Source organism: Mobula hypostoma, chromosome 4, assembly GCF_963921235.1.
Source record: "Mobula hypostoma chromosome 4, sMobHyp1.1, whole genome shotgun sequence".
NCBI classification, from domain to species: Eukaryota; Metazoa; Chordata; class Chondrichthyes; order Myliobatiformes; family Myliobatidae; genus Mobula; species Mobula hypostoma.
In genome coordinates this window covers 169,164,958-169,185,285 of record NC_086100.1, presented here as the reverse complement: position 1 = coordinate 169,185,285, position 20,328 = coordinate 169,164,958, and the positions used below count along the sequence as shown (strand labels likewise).

Below are 20,328 nucleotides of genomic sequence, written 5' to 3'. Positions count from 1 at the left end.
AGTTCGCAGTAATCGTTGTCATGGCGATGGACAAGGTGGGGAAGAGAGACATAGAATAGGAACAACTCATCATTCAGCACAGCTTCACTCACAGACCAGCGAGATGGCTCACAAACAGCATTTGGGCGGGTCCTTGGTGATGTTACCTGAGGTCACCGACTGTGACCCCTCCTCCAGATGCGGTCGATCCTCTACAGTGAACCCGGCACCCAGGCAAGGGCGGACACACACCGGGTTCCCGCTGATCGTACCTTTCCACCCTGGTCGTTGTCTGGCACTTCTCACCCACTCGTGAGAAGCGTACCACTTCCAGGGTCTCGTTACCTCGGGTGGCGTGTGTGTCTGTCTTAGCGAACCTGTCCCTTTTTATCCCCCTGCTGGGGTATCGCCTGTCCATCACTTCAAACAGTTCAGGGTTCAAAGGGGGGGAGCCGCTCCAGACAGCTCTTCCTCCCACATCCCTTCATTACACATCTCCAGACGCTGCTCCATTGTTCCTTATCTCTCCTTCCCCTGAGGGCAGGTGGCAGACCAACTGCTGATGCCACTGATGCTAGCCCAGGCCAGCAAACATCTTAATTTTATGTGTATTCTCGTAACACAGGGTATAGGCACATTTCTCCAGCCAGGATCCACCTGATCTTATATAATAGATTAACATAAATTCTGATTTCTTGTGCTCTTCCCTTGATGTTCATCTGTTGGGATAGATGTTAGACAATCCATATTCCCCTACAGCCTCGGACAGCAGCTATCTGAAAGCTGCCACATCAGAGCATTTCTTACAACAGTCAACTGAAAACTTGTGCAATGGAAGAAATGACAACTGCACTACTGATTTTAAGCAGTGCTTCCATTTTCTACAATAAATGTCAACTGCTACACTTTGCCATCTGTGTTTAATATTCAATCTGAGATATGAGGTGATGAGGAATGTGTAATTTGCTTGCTAACCCAGTCTGATGTCTCCAAGTAGAACTTAAAACAGGCTATTCAGCCCACGATGCTGTTCTGAGCACTTAACCTACTCTAACATCAATCTAACCCTTCCCTCCAACATAGCCATACATTTTTCTATCATCCTCATGCCAATCTAAGAGTTTCCCAAATGTCCCTAATGCATCTGCCTCAACAATCCCCCCCCCCACCCCTGCTAGGTGGTGTGTTCCACACTCCTATCACTTTATTTAGAAAAAAAAACTTGCCTCTGACATCCCGTTCAATAGAGACATACAAAAGTACAGCACAGAAACAGGCCCTTCAGCCCATCTAGTCTGTTCCAAACCATTTAAACTGCTTACTTACATTGACCTGTACTGGGACCATAGCCGTCCATACCTCTACCACCCATGTACCTATCCATACTTCTCTTAAATGTTAAAATCAAGCTTGCATGCACTACTTGCACTGGCTGCTCATTCCATACTCTCATGACTCTGAGTGAAGAAGTAGTCTTTGTGTTCCCCTTAAACCTTTCACCTTATACCCTTAACCCATAACCTCTTATAGTCCCTCCCAACCTCATTTAAAAAAAAAGCCTGCTTGCATTTACCCTATCTTTACCCCTCATAATTTTGTATGCTTCTATCATATCTCCTCTCAATCTTCTACATTCCAAAAAATAAAGTCCTAACCTATTCAATTTTTCCGTATAACTCAAGTCCTCCAGACCTGGCAACATCCATGTATTTCTTTTTCTGTTCTCTTTCAACTTACTTTACAGCTTTCCTGTAAGTAGGTGACCAAAGCTGCACACAATACTCCAAATTAGGCCTCACCAATGTCTTGTACAACTTCAACATACTATTCCATCTCCTGTACTCAACACTTTGAATTATAAAGGCCAATATGCCAAAAACTTTTTAACAACCCTATATGCCTTTGATGCCACTTTCAATAAATTATGGACCTGTATTCCTAGGTCCCTTTGTTCTACTGTACTCCTCAGTGCCCTACCGTTTACTGTGTAAGACCTATCCTGGTTGGTCCTACCAAAGTGTAACACCTTACACTTGACTCCATTAAATTCCATCTGCCAGTTTTCAGCCCATTTTATCAGCTAGTGCAGATCCCGCTGCAAGCCACAATAGTCTTGCTGTCCACTACATCCCCAATCTAGGTGCTATCTCCAAATTTGCTGATCCATGAAGCCAATATCTAATCCAGTTTACTACCTCATCTTGAATGTCAAGTGATTTAACCTTCTTGACCAACCTCATATGTGGGACCTTGTTAAATCCACTGCCTTGCCTTCATCAACTTTCCTGGTAACTTCGTCAAAAAACTCAAAAAAAAAAGAGATTGTTTAAATGTGAATCTACTACACACGAAACCATGCTGACTATCCTTAAGCAATCCATGCCTATCAAAGTACATATATATCTGGTTCCTTCGAATACCTTCCAATAACTTTCCCGCTACTGATGTCAGGCTCACCAGCCTCTAATTCCCTGGTTTATTCCTTTTATTCCTTAAAATTATGCTCCCTCATATTAGCCATTTCCAAACTGTGGGGGGAAAAAATTCTCTGGTTAGCCACCCAGTCATGCCTCTTATTGTCTTGTACACCTCTATCGATCTGTACTCTCCTCTCATTGTTTTTGTTCTATTGACTGTACTCAGTCACCTAAAACAGCAGCTCCCAGGCCCTCATACATATAATGACTGACCCAAACCTTGCTGGAACAGGCTAGTTTGTGGCATGTAACATTAGACTTCCTCATTGAATCTTGAAGTCCAGGCATTTTCAGCACCTGGACTTAAGAGTGAGAGCTGCCATCAAGGCTGGGAAAGGACTATGATGGGGCCAGTGGCCCACTTCTCTAGCCAGTGAGATGAAAGGATTGGGGAGGAAATGGGTGAACTACAGAAAAAAAAACTAGTGAAGTATTGCAGAAGGAGGGGAAAAGGGTCTGAGCAAAGAAAAAAATGACAAAATGATATCTCCAATAACCTGTATGTGCAGAGAGGTAGAGCATTGAGTTGTTCATTTAATCTGATAATGTTACGATGAAGAATCTTGTGAGAATTTGGTAATGGCATCCAGTGAGTTTGAGGATAAATTGCCACATAGCTCAAGGCAGCTGATAATTGTCCACAATGTAGATGGGGTCAACTTCTGGTATTGGGATCAATTTCCAAGTCCTTAGCTCTCTGAATGTGGCTGAAAGGGTGATGTGGAAGGCACACAGCATGTTTGAATTTGTTAGTAGAAGCACTGAGTTCAAGAGTCAGGGAATTATGTTGAAGCTTTATAAAACTCTGGATAAGCCACATCAGGATTTTTGCTTTCAATCTGGTTGACCCGTTATAGAAAGGATGTAGAGGGTGCAGAAGCCGTTTACCAGGATGCTGCCTGGGTTAGAGAGTATGAGCAAAAAGGAGAGGTTGGACAAACTTGGATTGTTTTTTTCTGGAGCAGCAGAGAATGTGGAAAGGCCTGATAGAGGTTTATAAGATTATGAAAGGCAAAGATAGAGTAAACAGGTGGTAACATACATCAAAGTTGCTGGTGAACGCAGCAGGCCAAGCAGCATCTATAGGAAGAGGCGCAGTCGATGTTTCAGGCCGAGACCCTTCGTCAGGACCTAGTCCTGACGAAGGGTCTCGGCCTGAAACGTCGACTGCGCCTCTTCCTATAGATGCTGCTTGGCCTGCTGCGTTCACCAGCAACTTTGATGTATGTTGCTTGAATTTCCAGCATCTGCAGAATTCCTGTTGTTTATGTAAACAGGTGGTATCTTTTTTTCCAGGGTCAAAATTCAAGATGGTGTGCATTTAAGGTGAGAAGAGCAGTCAATGGAGATGTATATACAAGTTTATTTTACAGTGTGGGTGCCTGGAGTGGACTGCCAGTGGTAGTAGTGAAGGGACTTGTGATAGAGGTATTTTTAGAAGGCTTTTCAATAGGCACAGAATATGCACAAAATGGAGGGTCATGGGACTTGGGCAGGCAGAAGGATTAAGTTAGTTAGGCAGCTAATAGCTGGTTTATTTGATTCGTCACAACGTTGTGAAGACTTTCGCCAGGGCTTCTGTCTTTGGAGATTCTGTACATTTTTCTTATGAACAAACTTTAAAGTAACAGTGGAAGTACATTGGAGATTTGTATCACAATTAAGAGAGTATAATTGACAGGACAAAGTGGACAGATTGGCTTGTTACTGCAAACTAAGATAGTCAGTAAAACAATCTGAGTCCTTTAAGATGATAAAAGTGCTGTTGGTTGATGTTGTGGAGTTGTTTCCAGGTGTGGAGGCCTATGTCAGCAATGGTCGAGCTGGATATACTTTGCCTCTTGTCAATGCGTTGGGATTGCAAATTACACTTAGGATTTGGCATGAAACAGGCTGACATTTTAGTGCTGCACCTCTGTCTCCTTGGATGGGATTTTGCATTAGGGCCCGAAATTCTGGCACACCCTAATTGAAAGAGGTTAGAACCTTTGTCCCTAGAGTTGTGGATCAGTGTTAATTCTACCATCAGCATCACTGAGGCATATGCCATGTTATATGCATTTCTATACCTCGGCTTAATCTCTATATTAAGAACCTGGAATAATTTGGTTAAACTCCTTATTCTCAGTAGCCATCTGCTAATTGTTGAACTCCAGCAGCTCTCAATAGTTGCATTCCTTGGCATCGCTAGTTTTGTATCAAATGCTACAGATCTCAGTTAGTCAATCCAGCTTCCTCTTCAGTTTAACAGTTTATGTATATACCACAGGAATGCAGTGTAATGTGAATCATTCCATTAGAATCACAGTGCAAAATATTCTCACAAATTATCAAAAGTGTTTGAATTATTCTAAATAGATACAATTTGATGAATAGATTTAAATTTCCAACTCTTAATGCCCATTTATGGCATCTGAAACCAGTGGGTTAGCTGGCCCTTGCTTTGTCTATTAGTGGATAGTCCACTTGTGCAATCCTCAACTGCTCGTTCCTCAGAACACTAGCTTCAAACCTTTCTCTTGTCTTTCCATGGCCTGTCTTGCACCCCCACCCCCCATCATCATTATCCTTAGTCGTACAGTGTGGGTATGGGGCTTGGACTAATTGGTCCAAGGTGACCAAGTTCCCTTCTAAGATCATCTCATTTGCTTGTGTTTGGCCTTGTTTCCCAGTTTTCTAAGCAGGCCTCCTGTCCATCCCTTGCACCAAACACTTGGTTTTGTTTGTTAGTTTAGTGTGAAAAAATTTGTCTATCTCTAACTACGAATCTAATGTATTCCTGGATCTGGAGACACCTATAAACCAGTCTGGAAAAGGATAACAGACTTGATTTCCTCAGGGATATTAGAAAATGAGATGGCACCCTCTAAAGCTTTCATTTATCACACACTTTCAACCTTAATATTTTAATATTAGAAATCATGTAAGGAAGTTATTTTGCCCCTCCTATTTTTCGTGTTGCTGAAGTAATATCTTCTGCCCCTGCCTTTCCCTGAAATCCTGAAAAACTCTTCTTTTAAAATGTTTATTCAATAACTATTGAAAATTTCTCTTGAATCATTTCCTTTGACTGTTTTCCTAGACATCACAGCTTCCACCCCTCCACCACCACCTCCAGTTTCTGTAAACTACTTTGTTGGAGCCCTTCCTGACTCCTGAAGTCTACGCTTCTCCAAAGGAAGCAACCCCCCATTTCCAAGTATTTCCACAAATTTCCACACATTCTCTCAGTTTTAGGATTTTCTCCCAACTTTTCCTATTGCCTTTAAAGATTAGTGCACACCCATTTGTACACAAGTTCCATACTCCTTCTGCATTCTTTTCCTGGATGTTTGTTTTCTTGCCTGCCTAATCCTGTTCTTGGAGGCTTTTTTGATATATTGCATTTGGTAAACCTAGTATGCTTGTCTATAAAGCATTCACTTAAAAATCGAGCTTTGAATAGTTTTCTCTTTGCGCCTAGTGCATTTTCTTTGACCACAAAAACACATTGAGGCATACGAAGGAAGTGAGATTTTATTTCCACTACTCCATGAGCTTGAAGAGTTTTGGATGTGAAAGGTCGGCAAATCACTGCTTCTTGAAAAACCTGAAGTTTTGAGTACACACTACAGTGTTCTGCCAGGATAAATAGTCCCAACAAATATGGCCAGAAAAATGTGATGTGAAAGTAAACTTATTGTTTTCGTGTTAAATTGGTCTGATTTTGTTCAAAGTTAAACACAGCAAACTTGGATTTAAAGGAGCTGGTTAGTGGGCATTCAACTCAATAGAGAAATAGGGTGCTATCATTGTAGTTATAATTATCCTTTCCCATCCAAACAAAATTACTTTACCCTAGTATGATTTACACTTTACGTTTAAAAAAATATACTGCAGCAGGCTTAATACATCCAGTGTCCTGAGCTATGACAGCACTTTGTGCTGAACTCCTGAAGAAGATGTGAAGAGCTCAGTCAGTGAGGAAGAGTTCAAAGTAAATGTATTATCAAAAATGTACTGTATATGTCACCAAGCACTACTCTGAGATTCATTTCTTGCAGATATTCATAATAGAATAAAGAAATAAATAGAATCAATAAAAAAAATACACAAAAAGATGAACCAACAACTAATGTGCGAAAGATAAACTCTACAGAAAAAAAGCAAGTAAATAGTGAGAACATGAGTTGTAAAGTACTTGAAAGTGAGTCCATAGGTTGTGGAATCAGTTCGGTAATGGGGTGAGTAGAGTTATCCCCTGATGGTTGAAGGGTAATAATTGTTCCTGAACCTGATGGTGTGGGACCTAAGAATCTTCCACCTCCTTCCTAATGGCAACAGTGAGAAGAGAACATGGCCTAGATGGGGTGGGAGGGGGAGGAGGGGGGTCCTTGATGAATGCTGCTTTCTTGTGGCAGTACTCCTTGTAGATGTGCTCAATTGGTGGAGAGGTTTACAGTGGCAATTTGAGGGATTGAGACCCATTCTGCTAAATTTAAGATTGCAGAATTGGAGGATCATGGATATCTAGCAAAGTTGTATGAACTGCAAAGGGTGATATAAGACAACAGTGGAATTTTGCTAACAGTGTGAGATTAAACTGTTGTATTCACTGGCAGCTCGTATTGATCACCAGTCTCAGTGGGTGACAGGAAAATAGACCTTGTTGGAAGGAAAGATGTGTGAATAGGATCATATTCATGAAGGGTGCACCGGGTTGTCAAATTAAGAAATAGGAGCAGGAGTAGGCCATCTGGCCGGCTGATCAAGCCTCCGCCATTCAGTAAGATCGTGGCTGATCTGGCCATGGACTCATCTCCACCTACCTGCCTTTTCCCCATAACCCTTAATTCCCCTATTATACAAAAATCTATCCAACCTTGTCTTAAATATATTTACTGAGGAAGACTCCACTGCTTCTTTCGGCAGAGAATTCTACAGATTCACCACTCTTTGAGAAAAGCAGTTTGACCTCAATCTCCATCCTAAATCTACTCCCCTGAATCTCCTACTAGTGGAAACAACTTTCCTGCCTCTATCTCATCTATTCCTTTTGTAATTTTATATGTTTCTATAAGAGCTCCTCTCATTCTTCTGAATTCCAGCAAGTACAGTCCCAGGTGACTCAATCTCTCCTCATAGTGTAACCCCTTCATCTCTGGAACCAACCTGGTGAACCTCCTCTACACCGCCTCCAAAGACAGTATATCCTTCCTCAAGTAAGGAGACCAGAACTGCATGCAGTACTCCAGGGGCGGTCTCACCAGTACCCTGTACAGTTGCACCATAACCTCACTGCTCTTAAATTCAATCCCTCTAGCAATGAAGGCCAACATTCCACTTGCTGCCTTGATAGCCTGTTGCACCTGCAAATCAACCTTTTGAGATTTATGCACAAGCAATCCTCTGCAATTTTTTTTTTTACCATTTAAGTAATAATCTGCTCTTTCATTTTCCCTTCCAAAGTGAGTCATAGTCATACTTTATTGATCCCGGGGGAAACTGGAATGACCTCGCATTTACCAACATTGTACTCCATCTGCCAGACCCTTGCCCACCATCTGTCAGACCCTTGCCCACTCACTTAAACTATCTATATCTCTTGGCAGACTCTCGGTATCTTCTGCGCAATATGCTTTTCCATTCAATTTAGTGTCATCAGCAAACTTAGATACATTACACTCGGTCCCCTCTTCCAGGTCCTTAATGTATATTGTGAACAGTTGCGGGCCCAGCACAGATCCAATGTGGTATATCACTCACCACTGATTGCCAACCAGAGTAACACCCATGTATCCCAACTCTCTGCTTTCTATTTGTTAACCAGTCCTCTATCCATGCTAATACATTGCCCCCAATTTTACTGCACAATTTGGAATAACTTAAGATGCTATTCTAATTGTCAGGAAATTTTATGTATTTTTAAATTTTGATAAATTTATATAGGACAGTGTCTATTCTACATCCAAGATTGAACCTGCCACAAACTCAACTTATCAAAGACCTGACACTGTTTATGGTCCCACATAAAGGATCTGCTTTATGTAGATCAGATGTAGATATAATGGATATAGGTCCTTTGGCCCAATAAGTCCATACCAACTATTTCCGCTTAGCTAGTTCCAGTTTCCTGTGTCCAGCCCGTATCCCTCCAGGGTCCTCCCCTCTAAACACATAACTGTGTTATCCACCTTATCAATGTTTCTCACAATTTTAAGTATTTTTATAAGATTAGGTGGATGGTAACAGTTTTTCCCCTTACTCTTCTGCATCCCAAGGAATTAAGACCTAGCAAATCTCACCCTATAATTTAGGCCCTCTTGTCCTTGCAACATCCTCTTCAAACTTGGAAGATGTAATACTGTTCCAGGGATGTTGAACCAATTGGAGATTGCTCAGCACTTGTTAAACCTGATCTTGTTAAATATAGTTAGAATTTGCTGGTTTGTTCGGTTTGTATTTTTGTTTCCTCATCCATCAGCTTCTACCCAAGCTGTTGTGTTTTCTGTTCTTATCTTAAATGTTAATAATTGCCACTTAACCATATTAAAATGTTTATGTTAAATTCTCAGCTTTGAGCGCCTCAGTTTGAAGTAATAGCAGTTTGTGATGGGGCTGTCGCACGCTGTGAGTGATGGTGTCTAGGGAGTGACATACAACAGGAAGTACAGTGAGGGGAGCAGGAGTGTTGCACAGCAGGAAAGGTGGCACTGAGGTAGGGAGGATTGCATATTGGGAAGGACAGAACTGGGGGGAGTGCTTCAGCTGTGGGAGGTGTGGCTCTGAATAATATTTTGCTTCTTTCTCTGAGGAGGATTCATTGGGAAGACATTGAAGTGTCTGGAGTTATTAAGTGTATGGGTTTGTGAAATGCTTCTTGCCAGAGATACCATAAATTTCCATGGTACCTATGGGAAAGCAGCAGGAACAGTCATGTGAAAACAGTGAGGGATGATCAACATGCAAATAAGAACCATTATTTTTTCAGTTAAAAAGAATGCCTAGTCTGGCCTAATGCTTATTGACCTAAAACATAACCCACAGTATATCCAACTGTAATGCCCTTTTGAAGAATCATTTCTCAATTTCTAGTTTTTCAATCTCACTGCTAAATAAAGCAGTTGAGATACATAATCAACTAAGTGGTTTGCACCATCTGGAGACTGCACCCTCTCAGTGGCACCCCTTTGTTCAACATGGATACCTGTGTAGCAGTGTCCCTGCCATCCTGGAGCCCCTTTGAGTACAGAAGACTGATGCTGGTGAAGAAGATTTGTGGGACAGAAGAGAGACACAAGATGCCCTAAGCGCCTAGTGCTGCAGTTACAAAGCTCTGGTTTGATGCAGCAGGAGGAATCTCCCAATCCATCAGTGTGGCATCTCCCAATCTATCACAGGGTCCTGAAACCAGTGTTCATGTTTTGCACCTGGACTGCTGAAATATTACTAGGAGATAGGGTGGTTTTAAAAAAAAAGGCGCATGTCATGCTTTCCTTCATTGGTCAAGGCATTGAATATGAAATATGCTCTAAATCAAGAAGCCATGTGTAGCTGTGTAAAACTTGGCTAAGACCACACTTGGAGTACTGTGTGCAGTTCTGCTCTTCCTGTTACAGGACAGTTGTGGAGGTTTTGGAGTTGGTGCAGAAGATGTTTACCAGGATGTTGTCTCGATTAGAGGGTATGAGGTAGAAGGGGAGGTTGTATAAACTTGAATTCTTTTTTTCTGAAATGTCAGAGGCTGAAGGAAGATGAAGTTTATAAAATTAAGAAGCATAGATTAAGTAGACAATTAGCCTTTTTTCTAAGGGTAGTAATGTCGAATACTAGAGGGGATGTATGGGGTAAGTTTATTTTTACACTGTGAGCAGTCTGTCTGGAACAGTTTGCCTAGGGTGACGGTGGAAGAAGATATGATAGTGGTGTATAAGAGGCTTTTGGGTAGACACTTGAGTACGGATGGAATGGATCATGTACAGGTAGAAGGGATCCGTATAGACATGGTGGGCTGAAGGGCCTGTTTCTGCGCTGTACCATTCTGTTCTATTACTGCAGTGAGGCCAACTGCAGCTCTGGTCAATGTCTTGGGAGCTTAGTGGCCCTCTACTAACTAGGTGGGATAGTCGGTAATTCAGAGAAACCATATGTTGGCAGTGCTATCTCAAAAGTAGCCCATCTTGTATGCAGCATTGTTAGTTGTTGCAGGGTTTTCCTTGTTTAGAATCTATTAATAGACAGACAGTAATGGAAGGAGACACAAACATATATTTTTAGAAGCGTCATGAATCTGAAGTTCCTGGATCCCAGTTCTTACATGGATTATTTAGGGAGCAGGGATTGGTTTAATTATCTGAGATGGAATAGTTATAACATTTTGATTAATCATAACACTGAGTATGTAATGAGGAGGACTGTGAGCCATTCTTGTAGCAGCGTTCTTGCCAATGGTGAGAATACTGAGAACATAGACTACACATGGACCATACTTGCGCTAGACTAGGATTGAATCTGGGCATCTACAGCTGTAAGGCAGCAACGTGGACTGCTGTACCATGTTGTGAAAAATAAGGCAGGAAATCGCAGGGTTGAGGGAAAACACAAGCCTTTTTGAACATGATGAGGAATTTAAGTTTCAGGCTAGTATAAGTTAGAAAGGTTGAATGGGACAGGGTGCATTTTGGAGCATGAATGAGATTGAGTCAAGGAGTCATGGCAGGATTTTGTGGGGGAATAGTGAAGTGTGGAAGTACCAGTAACATGGTGAGCAGTGATGGAGTTGTGAATTTGTGGAGGGTAATAAGATCATTAACTCAGATACTCATAACAGCACTACAGCAGAAACAGGCCATTCGGCCCATCTAGTCCATACCAGCCTGCTTTCTGCTTATTTCCATCTACTTGTGCCCATCTCAATAGGTTTCAATAGGTACATTTAATGTCAGAGAAATGTATACAATATACAGGACATCCAAAATTCTTTTGCTTCACAAGCATCCACGAAAACAGAGGAATGCCCCAAAGAATGAATGACAGTTAAATGTTAGAACCCCAAAGCTCCCCCCCCATTCCACCCTCCCACGCATAAGCAGCAGCAAAGCCAACACCCCCCACCAACAAAAAAACATCTGCACCCTCCACCGAGTACTCAAGTGTGCAGCAAAGCATCAATAAAGACACACAAACAACAGGAATTCTGCAGATGCTGGAAATTCAAGCAACACACATCAAATTTGCTGGTGAACGCAGCAGGCCAGGCAGCATCTGTAGGAAGAGGTGCAGTCGACGTTTCAGGCCGAGACCCTTCGTCAGGACTGCACCTCTTCCTACAGATGCTGCCTGGCCTGCTGCGTTCACCAGCAAATAAAGACACACACTTGCAGTACCCCAAAAAACACTCATTCACCCAGTAATTCAACATACCACAGGCGCGCACGTGCTCTCTCTCTCTCGCTCTCTCTCTCTAAAAAGAGATGTCCCCATTTCACAGCAGGGGGAGACTATAACAAGTCAACTCACTGATTTATGGTGTTAAAAGTTTATTGCATCGCTTTTTCTGAGCTCTGTGCCCAAAGATTTCGAATCTCTGGGCACAGCAGCCAGCTCGCTGCTTTTGATCTGTGTACTCCCATGACACACCAGGTAGCAGCACCGACCTCGAATCCGCCCGCCTCCAGAGCCAGGAAAATCTGGCACCCTAAAGGCGCGTTAGTCTTCCAGGCTGTGTCCTTGGCATATTGAAAAGCGGCTGGCCATGAGGCCCTGAGAGCGGGTCCCATTCCGGCAAAGATCCGAAGTCAGCGTGTAACTCCATGTCAGGGTCTTCAAAAGAACCTTGAAAAAGGGAAAAAAAAGATATGAAAGATGGAAATAGAGCTGTTTCCAAAGATGCAAGCAAAGGAGTTGCCGTAGGCGCCATCAAGTCACTATTAGGTGCCATCCATACCCCTCTCATGCCCCTCTATCCCTCTATACCCCTCTCATCCATCTACTTATCCAAACTTCTCTTGAACCTGCATCCGCCACTTCTGTTGGCAACTCTTTCCACACTTGAATTACCCTCTAAATGAAGAGGCTGCCTCTCAGATTCCCCTTAAATATTTCACCTTTCACCCTAATCTTGTGACCTCTAGTTAGTCTCACAAAACCTGAGGGTGAGAAGCATGCATGCATTAACCCTATTTAAAAGAGCATACATGCTAGGAACAGAATTAGGCCATTTGGCCTGTCGAGTCTGCTCTACCATTTCATCATGGCTGATCCATTTTTCCTCTCAATCACATTCTCTTGCCTTCTTGCCGTAACCTTTCATGCCTGACTAATCAAGACCTATCAACTTCACCCTAAATACACCCAGTGACCTGGCGTCTATAGTTGCCTGTGGCGATGAATTCCACATATTCACCTCCTGGCTAAAGAAATTCCTCCTCATCTTCATTCTACAAAGCTATTCCTCTATTCTGAGGCTCTGTCCTCTGGTCTCCCCCACTATAGGAAACATCCTCTCCACAGCCACTCTGTCTAGCCCTTTTAACATTTAACCTGATAGGTTTCTATGAGATTCCAACCTTATTCTTCAAATTCCAGCAAGTACAGGCCCAGAGCCATCAAACTGTCCTCATATGTTAACCCTTTCGTTCCCAGAGTCATTTTTGTGAACCTCCTCTGACTCCTCTCCCAAGTCAGCACATCCTTTCTTAGATAATCAGCCCAAAACTGCACACAATACTCCGTGAGGCCTCACCAGTGCCTTATAAAACCTTAGCATTACATACTTGGTTTTATATTCTAGTCCTTCCGAAATGAACACTAACATTGTGTTTTCCTTCCTCACCATTGACTCAACCTGAACCAAAATTCTTGAGCTGTTTCCTTATCTTTCTAATCTACTCAATTTTTCCTCTTATGTGTTGACTAAAGTCAGTTATGTTTTCTAAGGCATCGGGAATATAAGTACAACATTCCTGCCCTACCATGGCGCATGTCCCTCCTTTTTTGGCTAAGAGTAGGTCCAGGGCCATTCTATTTTGCAAGGCTACCATCCTAAGGGCAACTACTTCTGTTGTTAGGAGTTTCACTTGCGTTTGCACGTCGGTTAGGCCAGTTTCAGACTAAAGGACTTCATTTATACATTATATAATGGAGAGCCTCTTTTCCTAAAAGCGGTGTTCAGAAGCTCTGGTGAGCTTTCAGACACGCTTCATTATATAGACACAGCGTACGTAACTAAAAGCACTTAACAATAACATTGCTTGACTGTGAATTTAGACCTAAAATGTAACAAACAACGTGACTTTGAACTTGGCCTAAATTTCAACAATCAACAGCATTACGTAAATGCGGCGCCATAACATTTTTCTTTAGACATTATCAGGGACTTTCAGCTAAATTCTAAGAGCAAGGACTTTAGCTGAATTTTAAGAGCATTCACAAGCTATTAGGTTAACCCCTACATATCCAAAGAGTCTTAAATTCTTCCACATATGGCAAAGTTATTTCCCATGGTACGGGAGTCTAGGACAAGAGGGCACGACTTCAGGATTGAAGGATGTCCCTTAAGAACAGAGATGCGGAGAAATTACTTTAGTCAGCTGGTGGTAAATCTATGGGATTTGTTGCCACAAGCAGCTGTGGAGGCCAAATCTTTGGGTGCATTTAAGGCAGAGATAGATAAGTTCTTGATTAGCCAGAGTATCAAAGGGTATGGGGAGAAGGCAGGGGAGTTGGGATGACTGGAAGAATTAGATCAGCCATGATTGAATGGCAGAGCAGACTCAATGGGCTGAATGGCCTACTTCTGCTCCTATATCTTATGGTCTTATATTAAATGTTGACTGCTTGCAAGATGGCTAGAGAAGCTGAATGCTGACATCTCTCATTTCCTTCACACAGTTTGGGGTGTTAATTCCTTACTGCACTTCAGCATTACAAGTTGAAAAAGTTGTGAAAAGATTGCACACACAAAATGCTGGAGGAGCTCAGCATGCTTGGCAATATCTGTGGAAGAGGGTAAACAGTTGCCATTTTGAAGGGTCTCAGCCTGAAACGTTGACTGTTTACTCATTTCCATAGATGCTGCTTGGCCTGCTGAGTTCCTCCAGCATTTTGTGTGTGCTGGTTTAGATTTCCAGCATCTGCAGATTCTCTTGTGTTTGTGAAAAGATAATCCTGGCCTTAGTTTTTGTTGGAACAGAGTGTAATCACTTTAAGCTTGCTGTGAGCCTTGCTCTGTACTGTACTCTATTCAGGACTCTTTGGTAACGATCTCTCTACCTGGACAGAAGAAACTTGCTCTTCCTGTGCCTCAACATTGTAATTGTCATGTCCAGTTGCATTTAAAACGAATTGCTAAAGTTGTCTATGTGCAGATCAATGTTACATCTGATGCTTCACTGGCTCAGTCTGTCATGATGCTGCTTTGAAGCTGGTCATTAGACTCGTTCTGGCTCTGAATGAGTTTTCTAGTCAGTTCCTACTCTTTCCTCTCAGTCCCCCAGAATTTACTCCTTTTGCAGCTATCTATCCAATGTTGTAGATTCTTATAACGTCTACTGACACAGCCTTTTCAAATCAAATCAAGTTTAATTATTATTCAAAGCATACATGGATACAGCCGAACGAGACAGTGTTTCTCTGGGGCCAAGGTGCAGAACATTCAAAATAGTAAGCAAACATTCAAAAGTAGCGAGTAACACAATTCAAAATATTGAACAAAAAAGCATATTCACTCAAAAAAAAACATATATAGTCCAAGACCCTGAGTGACATTGTCCAGCAATCGATGATACAGTCTGCCAGCAGTGTACAGACACATGCAATCCAGCCTGTCATTCCACTGCTCAAACATGGGAGGGCAGCATCAACAGGCGAGGCCAGGTCCCAACCGAACTCAACCAGATTGTGCACTCCAGTTCATAGCTACCACGGCTTAACCATTCACTTTCAAGCTGGGAATTCTGGTTACCAGTCCTCTGTCATGGGAAACAGTTACATTTGTTTTTAAATCTTTTAACCACCAGGCTGTTCTGAAAACAGAGAAGGTAATGGGACTGGATCAGTAATTCAGAGGCCAGGCAAATGGGATGAGTGTAGGTGGACAAAAAGATGAGTATAGACTTGTTTTGTGTTGAACCACTGTGACTCAGGCCGCTCATCTGATGCAATTAGGAATAGGCAGCAAATACCACCTTATTCCAAAGAATTATAGCAGAGTAACCAAAGCTCAACACATTGCTCCAAGTGCAGCTTCACCTGCATCCTGTACTATGCACTGTGTCCTCCCAACTTTCATACTCAGTACAGTACTGTGATTCATGAAGGCCAACATGCCAAAAGCTACCCTCATCCTGAATATGACTCTACTTTCAGTAAACCATGTACATGTACTCTAAGTAGGGTTGCCAACTGTCCCGTATTAGCCAGGACATCCCGTATATTGGGCTAAATTGGTTTGTCCCATACGGGACTGCCCTTGTCCTGTATTTCCCCCGCTAAGGTAGAGCATTCCTATGAAACCTTTCATAAGCCGAAATGGCGTAAAGTGAAGAAGCAATTACCATTAATTTATATGGGAAAAATTTTTGAGCGTTCCCAGACCCAAAAAATAACCTATCAACTCATACCAAATAACACATAAAACCTAAAATAACACTAACACATAGTAAAAGCAGGAATGATATGATAAATACGCAGCCTATATGAAGTAGAGATAAGGTATGTACAGTGTAGTTTCTCTTAACAGAATCGGGAAGATTAAGCCAAAACGGAGTTGTAGAAAAAAATTGGCACGTACACGCATGCGCACGCAGGTACCTGCGCAAAGCTTCATGGTCATGGTAGTCTTTCTCAGGGTAAACACAAGTGTCCCGTATTTGACTGCTACTTTTGTCACTTGTTGGGGGGTTGAGAAAGTTGGCAACCCTAACTGCAAGGTCCCTCTGTTTTGTAACATTCTGCAGGGCCCTGTTGTTCACTGCAGAAGTGTTGCCTGGATTTGACTTCCCAAAATGCAACACCTCACATTAATCAAAATTAAACTCCATTTTGACAATGTATTAAAGAACAATATGGTTTCTCTGATTCTACGTAAATGAAGGTTGCTTCTGTCTCATGTTATGAAAACTTAGTTAATTTCAATATACTCAGCTGTAAAACGAAATGGTAGCAGCCTAAGTTACCACTGAACAAAAGTTAAGTGAAGCAGGTAGTAGACATAGATATGGTAAACTCCTCAATCTACACATTTGTACAAACACGTGAAGTTGCTTTGATGAAAGTGTTATTTAGATTACACAAAATGGAAATGTTTAAAATTTCCACATTCACTGTTAGAGCTGCACTGACCCCTAGTGTCCAGTGACATTCACCCTGTGATCTTTGGATTCACAAAATTTAAACAAAATTGCTGGCCTGATGTACATTGATTTTTCAGCTTGCAGTTCTTTCCTAAGTGTGTAATTTTGCCATTGAATCCTTCCCTGAGTTGGCACTTGCCTGAACCAAACTAGACTGGGACCCATTTTTTCCTATTTTGTTTTCTCTCCTATCATCAACTGTCAATCCACGGCAGTTTGTTGCCCTGTTTTCATGTGAATTCATTGTGTTTATTCTTATAAGAATACATTGTGAATTATTTGTGAAATTCCTGCAAACCTTTTTTGTGCACTAGTGATTTGACTATACAAATCTTGCTCAGTCTGACAAAACAATCTCACCTACATGAATGACTTCTTAAAAAAATTTCTTTTTCTCTGGGTGTGGTCATCAAGGGCAAGGGTAGTATTTATTGCCCATTCCTAAATGCCCTTGAAGTCATGATGAGCCACCATCAGAACCACTGCAACCCTTTGTTGAAAGTGTCCCCCAGTGGTGGGGGGGGGGGAGGTTCCAAGAATTTTTGGGAGTGTTGAAGGAATTTGTATCATTAGTGCGATTTGTGAAATCCATATATAGCATGGAAAGAAAATTAAATTTAGTGAGAAATTTGCCATTGTTAAACTCATACCTAATAATCTACCTCAAAGTTTAATCTGTCAGAAAACACAATTATAGCGACATACTATGCCCAGTGCGAACTCTTGGTCGCTCAGTCTCTTGCTGCCTGCTACCGAGAATGATCAGCCCTTTTTTTTTTGGGCATTAGGATGTGCCATCTTTAATTACTCACAGAGTTAACTTAAGACTACACATGAATCAGAATATGATGCACCCCACAATGTAGTTACCATCATATTACAAAATAATTTATCTTTAATATAGTACATATACACCATTTACTCAACCCCTCTATAAAGAAATGAACATTCCACCATGTTTGCGGGGAAAGCACCATAAACCCAACCCTTTAGGACCCCTTAGTAGAATATATCGGAGGAGGGGTGTGAGGCGATATTCAAGTGCGTTTACCAAGCATTCTCTGTCATAGTCCTTATGGTAGCTGGGGTATAACCATCATATTATGTTAAAAGAACTCACTTGAGTGGAAGTAACAGTGTGGTTGTAATCTAAAGTGTGTTGCCTGCAGATGTGGCGAGGCTGTTTCCATAGTTGCCTTCCAAAGGGTTTTGTTCAAATGTGTCTAAGGAAGAAGTGTGTTATGCCACAAAGAAAGAGCCAGACATAGTTTAATCTGAAAGTGAGTTGGCACAGATGTGATGGGCTGAATGGTCTTCTTTGTCCTATAACTATTTTGATTCTGTTTTCTCTTTCTAAATAATTCTCAAACCTGGGGAATGCCTAGAAGGAAACCATTGGAAAGTTAGCTCTTGAATCTGTCCAGTTCCACCCTCCCCAGGTCAAATCTGTCTGCAGGTACAATAATTTGTTATTTGGTGATAACTTGACAATATGCTGCATCTTGTACCTTGCCATGCCGTTGTTTCTATTTTGGAATAAGGTGAGTGGTGCAACTAGTTATATTTAACTGCCTAGTCTATATACTTGATTGTACTCACTGTTGCATATTGGCTTTTCAATCTTGCTGGGGGGGAACCTTTATTCATTTCACTTTTTTTCTTTCCAGCTGCAGTTTTGAAATATGAGAACAACGTTATGAATATCAGGCAGTTCAACTGTTCCCCACATCCCTACTGGTTGCCCAACTTCATGGATGTCTTCACCTGGTCCTTGCCATTTGTTGGGGAGAAAGGTTTGTAACTTGCCTGTGTACGTTGACTGGTGATGAGCCCATGTCCCAGTAAAGCCATTTGTGCTTATTATCCAAACTGATTCTCTGATGTAGGACCAGGGAAGAACTGTAGGTGGTACTGAGGGTGTGCCATACCACTCTCCCCACACACACACCCCTACCCTACCCTACCCCTATCCCACCCCACTCCATCCCATCCACATTTCCTCACTTTCAAGGATCATTTATCTATTGCAATTTGAATTTGCTCTCTAAGCCGACTGGATCTTGTCAAGCAGATACAGCGTAAGCATAGCTGTGGCAGTGAACCTCCAGAAACTGCATTATGATTTACTTTCTCCGCTGTTTTGATTTGCATTGACTGAATTGCTACAACTTCCTGAACTTTAAAACATTCTGCATTTGCATATTAAACAGCATAGAAGGCTAGGACTGGAGAAGAAGAATAACAACAATTTGCATTTGTGAGATACTTTCAACCTGGATGCTTCACTTGGAAAATAATAATGCCAAACTTGTCAGTGAGCCACAGCAAATATCAGGACTTTCTTTATAGATTTATTCAAGAGATGTGGGATTCACAGGCTGAGTATGCATTTAATTGTCCATCCCTAATTGCTCTTGAGAAGATGGTAGCAGCTGCTGTTCTTGAGGTATGGGTGTTTAGAATTATCTTAGAAACAGCAGTGATGTTTGGGGAAGAATTTACAGTGCTTTGGGTCTCAGCAGTGATGCCCTCACAGCTGTACAGGTACCTGAGGTAGACCTACAACTGAAACCAGATGCTGGGAGGCATGTATAGTTTTGGTTCATTCAGCGATTCTATGAATGAATGGGATAGTTGCATCTAAACTCTTTAGGATTTGCAGAATGTGAATTCATTTTATAAATACAAATCTTTGAAGGGGATTGGCAGGTAAATTGCTGATGGTGGAACCAAAAATGAGAGGTATAATTCAGAGCAAGGGTTGTTTGTTTAAAGCTGAAAGGAAATTTCTTCTCTAAGGATAATGAATCTTTGGAGTTCTCTATTCAGGAGCTGAGAATGTTGAGAGACGGACTTCTGTAGTATTGAGGGTTATGGAGAATAGACAGCAGAGTGGAACTGAAGCAGAAATCAGGTGGTCCATATGATATAAAATGGCAAGGCAGGTTAGAGAGACATAGAACAGTACAGCACAGTACAAGTCCTTTGGCCCATGATGTGATACTGACCTTTTAAATTCATCATCATCATGGCTTGGCTTCGCAAACAAAGATTTAGGAAGAGGGCTGCCCATGTCTTCTGCAGGCTCACTGGTGGCTTACGAGGCCAATATGGGACAGGCAGACCCGGTCACAGCGGCTGCAAGGATGGTTGTAGACGTGGGCGTGTCCTTCAGCCTGCACAATGGTATTTTAGGTGGAGTGCAGTGTGCATGGTACTGGCCCCACCCTTTACACCCAGGGTTCATCTGCCATAGCCTAGCAAGCTGGGACGGTGACAGCGAGGTCCTCGGGTCGTAGGATTTACGTCGGAGTGTCCTTCTCCTCGGTGGATGGCCTGACAAGGCTAACGAGCCCCACCTGCCCGGGTTTGGATTCAGAGTTGTCCTTCTCTTCGGCTGGCTGCCAACCAAGGCTAACGAGCCCAGCCGACCCATCCAGTTATACCACCAGACACTCGGTCGCGCCATGAAGTAGCAAGCTCAGTGGAAACAAGGGGCACCGACGAGAAGGTGTTGCTATGGACTCAGTAATGTAGGA

General features: G+C 42.2%; 1 protein-coding gene across 4 annotated transcripts in view; it reads left to right on the top strand.

Moving 5' to 3' along the window:
* Positions 1–20,328, top strand: part of LOC134345770 (protein phosphatase 3 catalytic subunit alpha) — a 285,040-nt gene that overhangs the window by 232,387 nt on the left and 32,325 nt on the right. For all 4 annotated transcript variants that reach the window (XM_063046959.1, XM_063046957.1, XM_063046960.1 and 1 more), the window contains exon 9: positions 18,457–18,582. In XM_063046959.1, the coding sequence (XP_062903029.1) occupies positions 18,457–18,582 (126 nt within the window). The remainder of the gene's footprint in view (positions 1–18,456; positions 18,583–20,328) is intronic.